This window comes from Stegodyphus dumicola, chromosome 2 (genome assembly GCF_044657685.1).
Source record: "Stegodyphus dumicola isolate Sdum_Otavi_A_Nest chromosome 2, ASM4465768v1".
In the NCBI taxonomy this organism is placed as follows: Eukaryota; Metazoa; Arthropoda; class Arachnida; order Araneae; family Eresidae; genus Stegodyphus; species Stegodyphus dumicola.
In genome coordinates, this window is record NC_140769.1 from 133,986,932 (window position 1) to 134,002,995 (window position 16,064).

At 34.3% G+C, this 16,064-nt stretch overlaps 1 protein-coding gene across 3 annotated transcripts in view; it reads left to right on the top strand.

Annotated features, from left to right (window-relative positions):
* The window catches only part of CalpC (calpain C), a 159,458-nt gene that overhangs the window by 121,490 nt on the left and 21,904 nt on the right, over positions 1–16,064 (top strand). For all 3 annotated transcript variants that reach the window (XM_085811133.1, XM_085811134.1, XM_035367714.2), the window contains 6 exons: positions 2,678–2,770; positions 6,237–6,355; positions 6,504–6,549; positions 6,832–6,897; positions 14,430–14,487; positions 14,631–14,689. In XM_085811133.1, coding sequence (XP_085667259.1) covers positions 2,678–2,770; positions 6,237–6,355; positions 6,504–6,549; positions 6,832–6,897; positions 14,430–14,487; positions 14,631–14,689 — 441 coding nt within the window. The remainder of the gene's footprint in view (positions 1–2,677; positions 2,771–6,236; positions 6,356–6,503; positions 6,550–6,831; positions 6,898–14,429; positions 14,488–14,630; positions 14,690–16,064) is intronic.

The following is a 16,064-nucleotide window of genomic DNA, read 5'->3' on the forward strand; positions in this document are numbered from 1 at the left end:
TTCTTCATTTTTTTCTCTCTTTTAGTGCTGCATCTTGCCTTCCATTTTGAAACCGGCAACAGGAAATTATTTTGTGTCCCAAATTTTCCTGAATACCAAAGGCCTTTTATGTTGTACCCTCTTTGTCTGATGCTTTAAGCATGTGCCTATATTGCTTAATGTTTAATCCAGCCGTGATCGTGAGTATTGACTTGGCGTAAAAATCAGTAGATTTAGTGGGTTACGTTAAAGAAGATAACCATATACTATTTCCGTAGCACAAGATTTTATGCAGTATTATTCATCTGCAGAAAGATTCCAGCGAGTGGGCAGGCTGCATGGGAGTTTCCATTTTCCTGTGTGTAACATGAATACGAGTCAATTTTCCTGAAAACGTCCTATACGAAGATCCTCCTCTCTCCTCGAGTAGATAATCCCGCGTGTGCTTCGCTGTAATTTAAATAATTCGATCTAATCTGGTAAGATCTGGGTAAGTGTAGATTTATATGCTTTCTATCACCTTTCCTGTAGGAAGAAATATTAGAAGGGTAAAGAGATTTGAATATGTTACAGGTTGCGAAGATTCGATAAGCCAGTGGGAAAATAAAAATTGGAAGAAAAAGTATAGTAGTAGAGTTCACCATAAATGAAAACAATTACGAAACATGAAGATAAACTCTTTTCACATATGTCAGCATACCAGAGGACCGGTTTTTTATGCTTCTTGCTTGCCGGATTGCAAGCAAGAAGCATAAATTATTTGATGGTCAATCTCTTATCAGAAGGCAAGCAAGAAGCATAAATTATATGATGGTCAATCTATCATCAGAAGGCATTTGGAATTCTCATTTGTCTCCATTTCCTAGAAAGAGATAATTGTTCTCAAATGCATAGTTGCTTATTTTCTTGAATTTGCACCGCTGATGTTGTCTTCCGAAAAGGTGTAGAATGAAGGCACTCACAAGGAATATACATTTCACAAGGAATATACATAGAATTCATAGTACTTTTTCGAAGGAGCGTTAACCTGTTTTCTGAGTTACGTTTTGCAGCAGCTTAAATGCAGAGCATCAAAATCTGATGTTCTAATGGCAAAGCTGTTGCTTTCATTGGTGAAAGCAAGGCTTCTAGTTGCGCGAAATTTTACCTAAGCAATATCATTTCAACAAAAGTATTCTTGCGAAATGCCTAGATGCGGTGGGATAGCTTCCCCGTAAAGCGCGGTTAAGATTGCCAGGAAGTGGCAAGGAAAGGCAAGGTTTCCACATTTGGCGCAAAATCGCCAAAATTGGCGATGTGCCATAAACGGAGCGAGAACATTATGGACGCATTCTCAGCGGTTTTCCCGAGAATAATCTTGAAGTTAGGTTAAAGCTATATATATACCCTGCCTGTACGAGTATTTTGAATTCAGTAGTGTAGTAGTAGTGACTTGAGTTCAGAGATTGGTTTGAGAGCGATCGACCGAGTCGGGAGCTGTATTTAATGTTTTTCCGTGAAGCTGTCTTCGCCTATATATCCTGAAGACTGTGTTGCTGATTGTTTCAGCGGGTTTATCGTAGTTTTTCGACGACTGTAAACGTGTGTTTGGAGCTGTCTTGTGTAATGCTGGCGAATAAATTGTGTTTTGATTCTTCATCAAGTGTTGTCATCAATTATTTCTAATCCACGAACCCGTAGATGGCAACAGTATGTTAACTTTTATACAACTAGTATCACTTCTTTCTTACATACTATGATTGCCATTTCGAAATGTCAGGAATTACTCAGCGAAAGATACGGAAGATAATCTTCCCTAATATAGATCCAACAAATCAATAGATCCAAACAAAATGAAACTTCGCACACAACCCTAAACGCTGTTATTTAATGACACTCTGCACTGGCAAAGTTCATTTGAGGTAGGTTAGGATTGCACTTTTACAAGGGCTGTTATATCTTACCAGTTCATATTTTTAGGAAGTTTCCAGTGCAAGGTCCATCAGGTCATACGGCATATTTTCGAAATCACTAGTAAGCTCAGACAAAGCATTAGGAAACTAAATTTCACACTGCTGTTCACTAAAAATATTTGCTGTTCAGTATCACTCTGTACTGGCTTACTTGGCTTTGGTACTAAGTCTTAGTTAAGCCAGGTTAGGTCCCTAACATAGCATTTTTCCCCAACACGGAACTTAAAGACCCTTTTTTTTTTTTTTTTTTTTTTTTTTAATGAGGCAAAATTGGAATTGTGAAGAACTATAGAATGACTTTTGTTTAAGACTTGAGCTTGGGTCTTAAAGGATTATCAGACCCAATGTTTTGAAAAGTTTCAGCAATATTATCTTACTCATAATCATAAAATATATTTCTGCCTGAAAAAGTGATAATTCTTCATTATTATGCCAAAAAATAGCGATTTAAAGCAATAACAAATTTCCATATTATTTTTCTCTCTTGCTCTAAAATAAATTACGAATTAAACAAAAACGAGTGAAAACATACCATTTTATAAAGTTTTTCGTCTCTATGGATTGATGGAAGACTTCAGATATTTCAATCTTAAAACTGGCCATTTGGTTATTCATTAAGAATTCTCATCAGCTGGTAAATCTATCTTTATTAAAAATGTTTATAAAATTTTAATTGTTAACAGTATTTACTAGAGCTGAAAATGTTTTTCAAGTATGAATTTCTAATTGATTTTTTATAATTACAGATGTGCAAGTCACTAACAGCAGAAACAATGGACAAAACTTTCTTCAAGAAGACGAAGTCTATATACAGTTCTTCATATAGTAATAGTCGACAGGTTCGTTCTGTTTTTTTACTATCACTGTTATTTATTTTGCCCATCAATGATTTTTAAAATTGAGATAACAGCCTTTGTTTTTTTAAATGTTTTACATAATAGTTTCTTTCAAAAAAAAATAATTGGTTTTAATTCTGTAAATGGTCAGAATCAGTTTTTGTATCGCGATTTTATCCGCTTACTTGGTTTTAATGGAACTTCTTAATAGCTTCTTGCCAGCTTTTTGCCTTCTTCTTCAATAGCGTCTTGCCATTTCTTACTTGGAATAATGCAACGATATTCCAAAGTAAAAATTGATATACATTCCCCATCTTCGGGAACTATGAGGAAAACTGCAGAGTCTGGAGGAAAAAGAACAAATTTATGAGAAAATAAACGGGCAGAAGAAAAGGAAATGAACGTAACGCCAGCTGTCGAGAAAAACAGTAATTAAATGTGAAAAAGAAGAGCTATTAGAATTTTGAAAGTGCTGGGAAGAAACGAATTGGAATTAATATCACAAGGCAAACTTCCGTGAATGTGAAAACTTCAAGGAAACCCCGTTTACTAACAGGAGTAGCCTTGGTCAAGATTTTGACAGAGTCAAATGCGAATATCCACAATGATCTGTTGTTAGTATATTGGATTTCCTTGAAGAATTTCATATTCTAATCAATGGCATTAATTCCAATTCGTCCAGCCAGTGGTCGAGTGGTTAAGCCCACAGAATAGTAGTAAGTTCATTCCGCCCTTGAATCCAGGCGAATGAACTTGTTGCACGGGTGTCTTATGCTGCTTCCCTTAAGCGTAACACAAATACGAGTCTTGTAGAAACAACTTACAAAAATTGTTGACAAGCTTATGGGCTTCGGAACAGACCTATGCCAAGTGTAAACCATTTAAGAGTACTTAATGCATAATGCAACATTCCCATACCAGCTAAAGGGAGCTCACTGGCAGCATTATATAATTGTAACTGCACATATGAATGGCTGTAACTTATTATGTATGCAGCAGTAGTATACAAGTACTTTGTCATCATAAAACGCAGTAATGGCAGCATCTTCAATCACAGTCAGCAGCATCATATGTACACATGAAATACCAAATGTATGCTTTATGTACTCCCATATTCTGCCACCAATGCACTGTTATTTTCGTATTTTTGTAACGCCTGTCTGCAATTTCACTATACATATTAAATTTGTAATGCGTATTTTTCCCCGGTATTTAATTCAGTAATCATGTATATAACTCACTATCTCGTATCAGTATAATCTCACCCTCTCTATGTTTCAATATCACCGCACTATGCATCTCAAGTCTGTAATTTATATACGCCATTATTACACACTCCTATATCCTGTCACCAAGTGAACTGTTTTGTTTATGTATTCTTGTAGCGTCTGTCTGCATATCTTGTTACGTATTTAACATTATAATACGTATTTCTCTCCCATATTTAATTCAGTAATCCTGTATATAATTTATTATCTTATATCAGCATAATGTCACCCTTTCCTATGTATCAATTACCTTACTATGTATTTCAAATCTGTAATTCATATATCCTCCTTGTATAACTCAGTAATGCGGTATCTAATTTAGCATCTTGCATCAGTATAAACTCACAAGGTACTTCATGTCACATTTTATTCAGTAACAGCATTTTCATGTTTCAGTATGTTCAGTTTCCCATGTTTCTCTGTCTTTCAAATATCAGTATAACATAAGTATTAGTATCAGTATCTTGTTTCAGTATATCCTCATTATGTTACCCTCGTGTTTCAGAATGCTCAGTTACAATGTGCTTTACTATGTACCTCAAGCACCAGTATAACCTTTCTATACAGCTCAATATTGACATATGCATATCTCTCCTGGATATAATTAAGTATTCCGTATATAACTCAGTACTTTGTAGCAGTACATTATGTATTTCACGACTTAGAATGTACAATTATAGTATGTTATATGTTTCAGTATGTTCAGCATTTCCTGTTCCAACATGTTTTTCAAGTCTCAGTACAATCTCACTATGCATTCTATGTTTGTCATACGAATATCTCTCTTGTATATAATGCAGCAATCCTGTATATAATTCAGTATCTTATATCAGTATAATCTTACCATGCATTTCACGTTCCGGTATGCTCAGTTATAGTATGTTTTCTGTCTCAGTACGTACAGTATTTCATGTTTCATCAGGTATTTCGTGTAATTAGCGTAATCAGTATTATCTCACTATGTATTTCATGTTTCAGTATGCTCAGTCATAGTATGCTCATGTTCAGTATGTACAGTATTTAATGTTTCACCATGTATTTTAAGTCTCAGAAATATCTGTATAACGTCATCATGTATATCTTATCTTAGTATGTTCAGATACAGTAAGTGTCATAATTGAATATGTATAATACTTCCTGTTTCAATATGTATTTTGAGCATTAGCATAATCTTACTATGCATTAATGATTCTATACCATATTGTACTCCAATATATAATTTAGTAATCTGGTATATAATTCAGCAACTTGTGCATACTAATGTCTGATAATTCAGCTTGCAGCAGCAGTGTTTAGCCATGTCATTTTCTACAATATTTGTAAAATAATTTTCCAGTGGCCGCAAGAGTATAGCTGATGCAATGTGGCCTGCATCAGGCGCTGGGTTTCCGTGGTCGGTGCGAGGCGTTTTTGTGGCTTCAGTGACCTTGGCACGTTTCACTAGACACAGGTGGACGTGGCGCTATACCAATTAACCCTAATGGTAGAGGAATGGTGCCCACGTCCTCCGTCGCATGTCGCATGTAGAAACTGCTCCACGAAGAGATTCTGTCCCTTAGGCAAGGTAGCCGTTGTGCACTTTGACGCATACGAATAACTTAACCCAATTCATGACATTACAACGCTTTCGAAATTCTCATAGCTTCTTGCCATTTCTTTACTTTTTTTTTTTTTTTGCCTTATATTTGTTTTCTTTTTGTTATGTTCGCTGAATTTCCTAGAAACCTATTCTTGCTACTACCACCTTTGAAACCCCCTTTCTGAAAAAGAGAGATCTTTGTCAGATCGCCCCCGAAATCGATGGATATTTATTAAAACTTACTTTAAATTGCTTTTTCTCCTAATTTAAACTTATGTAACAATACCACAGGTAACAAACACCTGTTGCATTTCATACAGAATAACAGAATCTCTGCGGAACTTAGTCATTTTTCATTCTTGGTTTCTCTCTTAAAACATTCCTAAACCCGCTTCCAAGTCTCGTTAAACTCAGTTGTCTAGTTCTTTAAATGTGTTAGCAATAAAAACTAAAATTTTCAGTTTTTGTTTAAAGAAGGAAAAATCTGGAAAGGTTTAATGCCAGAAAGCAAAAATTATAATTAGTACCTGTTCTTATTTACAACTTCCAACAATATTTATTAAAATTTGCATCAAATAATATAATTATGTGTAAAAATAACCTTTGAAAATATCCATTTTAGGTTTCAGGAAGGGTGCATTTTGAACAAGGGAGCTATCTTATCACTCCGACTACTTTCGATCCTGGAGAAGAAGCCAATTTCACAATCAGAGTTATTTCAAACAAAGCCATAAAACTCAAGTAAGTTAAATTTAAATTTAACAAAATTTTCTATTGTTTGAATGTAGACAGATACGAAGGAATTTATTTTTTCTTTATTCACTGTTAAGAGATTGTTTTTGAGATTGAATGTCATTAGCTTTCAACGCATTTTTTTTTTTTTTTTCAGATTATTAGACTGCACACCTACTGTTCTGAAGCCTGCAATAATAAAGGTAAAATTAATATATATGATTTGTAGTCATTAAAATTATATTATATAAGAGCGCTTTGTAATCATAAATGTCCCGTTAATATACCAAATTTGCAACCTAATTTCATATCATTGCTCATAAACTGAAGCTTCAAAGAAAATGTATAATTAGACACATTTTAACACAATAATTAAACGATTATGTATCGGTTACAATTTTAATTCTAAGTGATAATTAAGCGTTTTCTACCTTATATAACAATGTAGTTACCATTATGATTTTAAATTTTGAAATAATTTTTAGGCTTCTGCGTCAATAGAGACGAAGATAAACACTTATGAAGGAATATTTTTGCAGTTATCGGATGAAGTAAGTTTTCCTAATAGTATTCGAAATTTCCTTTCAAATTAAAAGAGGATTTTCAAATTTGCGTATATATTAACAAGGTTTTCAAATGCTGAATATACTACTGTATTAAATGCGGTGGTGCCTCGCATAACGAAAGTATTCGGTTGAAAATAGCGTTATTTGTGCGAGCGATTCGATGGCTATGAAAGACGCTGTCTCTATAATATTAATAAGAATTGAGAATAATATGAAATAGTAAAAAGCTTATTCAGCAACATTATGAAGGAGTTTATTTATTAGTTACAAAAAGTACTTGCATGTTTTAACACATATATGCAATTTTTTTTTTTTTTTTTTTTTTTTTTTTTATTTCGCCTTTCTGTGAAAATATTTACATACACTGTATACATGAGCAATCTCATGGATTTTCATTCTGATCAGTTTGAGTTTTTCATTTTCAGTGAAAAACTCAGGGCTGTCCGTGACCTTGCATATCGGCCTTTATTGATTTCTTGGTTAGTACAGGTTTAAAAAGAGGTTGTCTGAAGCAGTTTACTTCTGTTTCTTCAGGGTGATCTTGATATATTACTGCATTGTATTTTCATTGGGTAGATCTGCCACTCTTTTCACCCCAGCTTGCTTAGAATGCCATTGATTACCTGTGGCCTAAGTCTCTTCCCAGTTATTTCGAAGATTTCTGCTTTGTTGTTTCTTATCCTCCTTATCCGGGAGAACTGCAATCAGGTCCATGTATTAATCATGGCCAAGAAATTAAGACCAGAGCCTTGGACGCATTATAGATCACAAGCACAGGTTTGATAATCAGTCCCCCCAGGAAACGAATCCGAGAGTCTCTTACATGGAGGTAGAAAAGGAAGGAGGAGCCCTAGAAGTTAAGCACTGCTTTGAAGCTTGGGTCACCAGATGGGGTGTTCTTTGTTTACATTCAGAAGCTCCCTTGACAGGGTTCTGATAGTATTTCGACACACGACAGTTCCATACAAATCGAAAAAGGGACACTTTCGCATGAAAAAAACATTCATAGTGTGATGGATAATAGCAATTTGTGTAGTTTAGTGACATTTACGCAAAAATCACATCTTTGTTATTTTTCGATAATTAACAACAGCGATTTTGATTATGAATTTCTTTTATAAAATTCTAAGCTGTTGAACTACAAAAATATAGATTTTAAGAAAAATGTTATGCTTAAAGAATGAAAAATACCATACGGTACATTTAAAATTGTATACCTCTTTCGATACCCTTTATAGAGTATTCGCTACTTTTATTTTATTTTCCAAACGCCAAAATGTTTTAAATAAAACAAATTTTTTTCACATCCATATATTATTTAACATGTATCTTTTAAAATTTTTTAGAGGAGAGGCTTTACTGCTGCCCATTTTAAACTCATCGTTTTAATTTTATATATCTGAAAAATAATCACTTTGGGCTTACACGTTTTACTTATTTGGGTTAATTAAAAATAAAATTACCATCAAATGCTGCAATCCTCGTCAAAATTAATAAATACACACACAGATATGCCAATAAGTTAGCTTTCTCTTCATTTGGAACCACACATTTGTGTAAAATTAAGTACAGTTTTACACAAATGTGTGGAACAGAAGAGGGATACATTTGCGAATTTGGAGGAAGTACCACGTTCGGTCAAGATGATGTGACCATGCGAACGTGCTTCATCATCAAGACAGCGTATTAAGAATTTTAAAATAGGGTAATCGACGGAGGTGAAAACATTTGTATATCCTGCCAAAGGAGGTCCGATCATGAATGGTCCTCTTATTGATTCCAGATTGTTAAATGTTTCCCACGCAAGTCTTTTTTTCTCGGAAATTCGAGTTTTATGCTGGCTTCTTAACGTACGCAGGTCATTAAATTATTTATAAATGTATTTGAAATGAAGAATTTATTCACTTATAAACAACAGTGAAAGTACTGTGAAGAAATCTAATTATTAAATGTATCTAATTTATAATGATTATAAATGTTATCTAAATATATAATAACCTTAATATTGAATTGTTAACATAAATTAAAATCCTGTTGACAAATGCGTTATAAAACTACTTAAGCAAGAATTGTTCGTATTGGAAAGCAATCTGTTAAAAGGTATTGTAAAGCAAATGCTATGAGATGCGCGCTCAAGAACGTAATAAAGAGTTTTGGAATATGTATTGTTGAAATGAAGGGTAAAAAAAATCTGATAAGTATAATTAAAAGAATTATTTCCCTTACATTTTATAATAACTCAGTTACAAGTTTTCAATAATACTTTAAAAAAATCCTTATTTTATCCCCTTTCAGAAATGTTCAGAAAAAGTTAAGTACTATTTAAAGTATTTCGCTAATTCCTAATAATTCTCTAATTGAAAATGAACCGAATAGAGGATTAATTATAAATTGACTTACATTTTTCGATTTAAAAGATGCCTCAGAAGCCAAAAAATCATGTCATATTTAAGAAAGTATTTTAGGAAGAAGCTCTATAAATAGAAAAGAAATAATGCGTAATTTTAATATTAATAATACAATAAACTTTGATCTTAATTTTTGTACCTTAACCGAATAAAATCGAATTACCTTAATTTTTTTTCTAATGTAATTAACGAAAACTTGAGAAAATATTTCATTCAAATTAAACCATTCTGAGAAAACTGTCCTGTGAAAAGTATAGCATTTAATTCCGTTCAGAATGAAATGTTGTTTAAAAATATGTTGATACATTTATATGTATATTTACGACGTAATTACAAAATATTTACATCCTAACGCGTCAAATCCCATTGAACTCAATGGTAAATGACCCAATGTTTTGATCACCACGTAGGGATCGCCGGTGCTTCAGAGCAGGGTACGGGAGAAACTTGTTTAGGGCGACTCCATCTTACTTCCTACCTCCATGGTCTCTTACTACAAAGTACTCGATATAACTTTCGGATCGATACAATAGCTTCATGCCGGGAGGACTCAATACTCTTAGAAACATCCATGTCATCTCGAGAATTGGAACCCAGCCCAAGGTTATGGCAACTGGTTCTGCAGAGCAAGCATTCATCCCCTTGTTTGTGTCCTTCTTGTTTTTCCCACAAAAGACTCTTCCCCCCCTTAGGTTCCTCATGTTCCTATTAAAAGGAACCTTTGTTTTTTAGTGTTGAGCTCATTTACATATTCTTCTAGAAGTTCCTTCCATCCTATTACTACCTCGAACGCTATAGAAATAATTTCCTCCATGAAGGGAATTAATTGATGGCAATTATTTGTTGATTCATCGATTGAAGCAAAGGAGTTTTGTTGGAAAGCAAGTAAAAGTCATATTACATCTTTAACTTCTCATTCAAATCTTTTAGATGGTTAGGCGCATCGTCAAGCAACAAAATAATCTTTTATGGCAAACCTTTCTTTATGAGATATTTCTGAATAAGAATGACTGATAGATATTCTGAGCTAGAATACAATATCTACTCTTTTAAAATTTATTTTTTAATTCAAGGTTTCTGGTTCGATTTATAAAGGACGGGCAGCTTTTAATAACATTCACTTTTTATAAGTTGTGAGATTCTCTGAGTGACAAACTAGTAGATATTTCAATTTTAAATCTTTTTAATTAGCCGCAAAGACGAATGTTACTCTACTTTTCACAGAAGAATTTTCGTTTCTTGTTACATGGATTATTTTCGGCATCTTTTTCCAAAACCCAGTTTCGTCACGCTCGTGGTTCGTAATATGGGATTCGATACTCATGCGTGATATTTTCTGAATTTATACTCATCTGTTATAGTACCCCTGTTCTGGAGCCTCATTGTCAATAAAATTTTTATTAACATGACTGGTTTTGAATTATTCTGCTTTGCAGATAGTTTGGCTATTGTCTATGATGACTCTTTAGAGAAACTCGAAAAAACTTTTAAGAGTTTAGAGGAAAATTTTATGAACTGGAGTAGAGAAGAAAATATAGAGTTTAAGAATGAAAAAATAAATGCCATTTTCTTTCCTAGGGGTGGTAAGGCTACTAGAAAACCAAAGTTGAAATTTAATGGTATAAAGATTAATTTTAAAAGTCACTTTAAATATCTTGGAGTGATTATTGATGAAAAGCTAATTTTTATTGAACATTTTAAGGCGATTCACAGAGATATAGAGAAAATTTTAAAACATTATAGAAGTACCTTTGATTCATAAACTTTAAAGTTAAAAAGCACCAACCTTAGAGATATTTATTTAAATGTTATTAGGCCAAAAATTTTATATGGTATTGGCATGTGGGGCTGCCGGGCAGGGAAATTGATTAGACTGAGAACTAAACTGGATTCATTGCAAAGGAGCTGGCTGCTTGCAATCACAAGAGCTTTCCGTATTGTTTCTACAGAAGTTATTTACTTACTTGCTGGCATTCCGCCACTCTCAATTTTTTATAACTTTTATTATGAAAAATGTTTACTCAGCTATGGTTTTAAAAAGATTTTAACATGTGAAAATGGGGATGTTTTAAATGGTATCGCCTTGAGAGGAAAAGATTTTATTAATATACATCCAAAAGATTTCAAGGGTACGTACGATAAAGATTATATGAATACTGGCATGATTGATATATACACTGATGGCTCCGGATATGAAGGTGGAACTGGTTGCACTTTTGTTGTTTTTTATTACGGAGTCGAAATCTATAATAGAAAAATACGATTAGAAGGAAATAAATCAGTGTATCAATCTGAAGCGGTTGCAATTAGAGAGGCACTGCAGTGGAGTTATAAAAACTTAAAACAGTACTTTACAATGCATATTTATTCTGATGCTCTCTCGGCCCTACAAGGCTTGGCAAATCCGGAACCAAGCAATAGACTTATTTTGAATATAAAAAACATTTATAACAAAATAAAAGAGAAAACAACTGGTATATATTTTCATTGGGTCAAGGCACACATTGGTGTTATCGGGAATGAGAGGGCGGATATGCTAGCTAAAGAGGCTGCCCTGGGAGAAGGTGATATTTATAACGCTATTAATGATTCCAGAAGAATTACCTTGAGAAAAATGAAAGCAAGTATAATTGAGAAATGGGCTCGGGAATGGAACGGTTCAAATAAAGGTTACTTGAGGATTTTGACCATAAAAAGAAAAATAGATCTATTTAATAATATAGATACTATTCAAGTTATCACGGATCATGGTAGATTCCCAGCCTATTTAAAATGTTTTAATCTCCAGGGCAATGATCAATGCTTGGCTTGCGGGAAGTACGGAAATGCAGCTCATTTTATGGAAGAATGTAAACTGACCGAGAGTGTGAGGACGAGATTTGGAAAAATAAATTAACAGAATGTAATTGAAAAAAGAAAATTTTTGAATAGCTATGCAACAGAAATTATGAGGATTGTGAATGAAAACAAGACTATCATAGCAATAGGACATTAAATATTTTGGTTTTTCTTTAGTTTACGAGTTTATGTGTTGGGTGAGTGAGTTATGTGTCTTCTTACTATTTTTTGTTTTCTAACCGATTAAGCTTATGATTTTCTTTATTTTGTATTGTGTAAGTGTATTTTTAAAGATACACAATCTGTGTTAATCTGTATTTTAATCTTTTAACTTTTTTTGTTTGTTTGTTTGCGTCGGGTGTGCGACGTAAACAATGAGGCCAATTATTATCGGCCAAGAGAGTTGCAGCATACTCGTAAACTAAACTACACTGGTGTGCAAAAATTAAGGACGAAGTCGAAAAATTAGCATATCAGCTGAACGAAGAAGCAGAGCGGACAGAAAGACCAATCAGGAGATTAAGTAAGCTATGCGGTAGCACATGCACATATCTGAGTAGTATAAAGCATGTTGTCGGTGTAAGATCAGTATTTCTGGCAAAGAGATTGTACGCCGTATAGCAGTTGCTGCCTCAGCGAGGCACACCGAGTTGCTGCCTCAGCGAGAAATGGCGAATAATCAATCTGTTAGACGACATCTGGATGCTTTTACCCGAGGTCGAATCATTGGGAAGTTGGAGGAAGGCCGCAGTGTGACAAGTGTGGCTGCAGAGTTCGGAATTGCTCACAGCATCGTTTCACGACTTTGGAGACAATTTCAAACTACAGGAACAGCTATCCGGGGGTTTAGTAGTGGTCGTCCACGAGGAACCAACCACACCCGCAGATGACCGGTATATTGCCTTACAGGCCAGAAGAAACAGGCGGCAGACAGCGGGAGAAATCGCTAGACACACGACACAGGCGACTGGACGACCGATATTGCGTTTTACTGTGGCCAGAAGACTGCACGGTGGTGGTCTGTTTGCACGACGCCCTGTACGGTGTGTACCTCTAACGCCTGCCCATAGGAGAAGGCGTTCTCTGGGGTGCCGGGAACACCGAATTTGGAGAGACAATGAATGGGGACGAGTACTCTTTACAGATGAGAGCAGATTCAGTCTGAGTAGCGATTCTCATCGCATACTCATCTGGAGAGAGCGGGGAAGCCGCAATCATCCCTCGAACATCATTGAAAGGGACAGGTATGGAGGTGGCGGTGTTCTCGTTTCGGGAGGCATCATGCTTGGTAGTCGTACAGACCTTCACATCTTCGACGCAGGTTCAGTCAACGGGACCCGTTATTGTAACGACATTCTTCTTCCATATGTGCGTCTTTTTAGAGGCGCTATGGGTCCGCAGTTCCTTTTCATGGATGACAATGCACCATGTCATCGCACATGGTGCTTGACAATGCACCAGTCATCGCACAGCTCTTATGACATGGTGCGACAATGCACCGTGTCATCGCACAGCTCTTAGAGAGTGAGGATATTGAACGTATGGATTGGCCGGCACGATCTCCGGATCTCAATCCCATCGAGCATGTATGGGATTTTCTAGGCAGACGCTTGGCAGCTCGTACCTTACCACCAGTAACGATTCCGGAGCTTCGATTGGCGCTGCAAGACGAATGGGCAGCAATGCCTTAACAACTCATTGACACCCTCATTCTCAGCATGGGCAGACGCTGTGAAACCTGCCTAGCAGTCAGGGAAGATCTTATCCCCTATTAAAGACCGGATGTTTCTTGCTGGACACCCATCACAGGGATGTTTCGGCCTTCAGTCGCATTGCGCTCCATGCTACTTTTCAATAAAGCTTCTTTTTATCCCTCTGATTTCTCTTTTAGTAAGAGTTGCTTACATTACTCATGTCCTTACGTATTGGGGATCTTACGATATTAAATGTGTTGATTTAAAAAGCTTTTGTGTACAAAGTTATATTGAAAAAAACCGTCTCGTCCTTAATTTTTGCACACCAGTGTAATTTAAACTCGTTTGTTATGCAGAACATACATTGTGCAAGGTGCCACTGAATACATGATTTTAAACTTAATTCAGAACTTAGAAACATTTTTATGTAAATATGTTTTAAACATTCAAATTTAAAATAAGTATTATTATAGAAAAGAAACATTGTGAAAGTAAATGCAGATTACGAAGTTGTAATAATAGATTATAGAAAATGGGAGAAACTTCTAAATTTTATTTTATTGAAAATTCTTTTCAGCATAAGACACTCAATGCCTTCGAGTTACAGGATGTCTTAGAAGTCTGTTTGCCAAATGGTAAGGTTAATATTCAGCGTTCTTCTTTTAATATATTTTAAGGATTTATTTAAGAAAAAAAAGAAGAAACTTCTTTTTATGATCATTTTCTACAATACCTATTTTTATAGTATTTATATTTTTTTCTGTAATTTTGTTTTCAGATTACGTAAAAAGCTGTGCCACATTAGAGGTGTGCAGACAGATTGTGCTAGCGTTGGATGTATCCTTTTTACAATCATGTTAAAAGTGAATTTAATCTTGCAAGCAAAATAACTTAATAAATAAGAAAACGTGAAAACTATATAAAATAAAGAAGAGTTAATTAAAACTTACTGAAACGAAAGATAATTTAGCTGAAAAAAAAAAAAAAAAGAGAAGCTATCGATATTTTTAGGGTTGCAGGAAAATTTGTAATTTAATATAGCTACAGAATTATACGATAAAGCACATAATTTTCTTTTTTAATTTACTGCTTTTCTTCATTTTAGTATTAAGCACTATGTTCTTTTTATTAATTTTTTTTTTGCTATTAATACCTAAATTCTTAGCCCAAAGAAGCGTTAACCGAGAAAGGTTATTAGTCTCAAAACGGCATTTTGTGGCATTTCACTATAAACGGCGAATCTCTTTTTAAATCGTAGCCACCAAATATTATCACCCTGTATTATATTTAAAGAAATTAAATAATGAAGAATCTGCATGAATATATGTATGCTTCTCACACTGTTCAAAAGCAGCGGCGGTACCTAAAGTCATCAATTTTTAATAACGTAATCCTCCACCCGAACATGGGCACCTGGACGCCCGAAATTTGTATTTTGAATTTATTATCTGTTTCATATTTTGTAACATTTTAATGAATTTCTGATTAATAAACTCATTGATTTCAAAGCGAGCAGTGGCAACACTGTTCGAGCAAAAAAGCTTTTTATCTCTAGCATGCGAGACTGTGCCAGGTTTAGCATTCATAGGCATAATGTATTGATGCAAAGTACATAATCTTCGTGGGAAACTCTGGAAAATACAAAATCTTCGTGGTTTAATGCTACATTTATAGATTTTAGTGATAGTCTTATAACGGACTGATCTAATGAAATGATCATTGTGCTGTATCTTATGCACCACCCATGAAAAACAATATGTTTACTTTGCTTATTAGTTACCTGCATTTCTGAAATGTAAAAGTAAAATATTTCATAAGAAATTACTGTACCAGTGTAGCGTATTATAGCAAACATGAGGGTACACCATTATTGGTTTTTGTTGTTCCAGAATGCTTACGTTTGTATGAATGATACTTATGGCACATAATGTCTGAATTTGTAAAGCACATTAAGTATGTACTTTTCAATGATTCTCACGACTTGATCCTGTATTTGTATGATCCTATATTTCACATTCTGCTCCTAATACGCAAAATATTATATGCAAAATAATTACTTGTAAAATATTGACTGGTATAAGTGTATGTGTATTATTTTGTATGGCACATTCTATATATACATATTCTCTCTATATATATATATAGAATGCGATATATACATATAGCGCATTATTTTTTGAAGGTTTTTATGTATGAATAATTTAATATTATT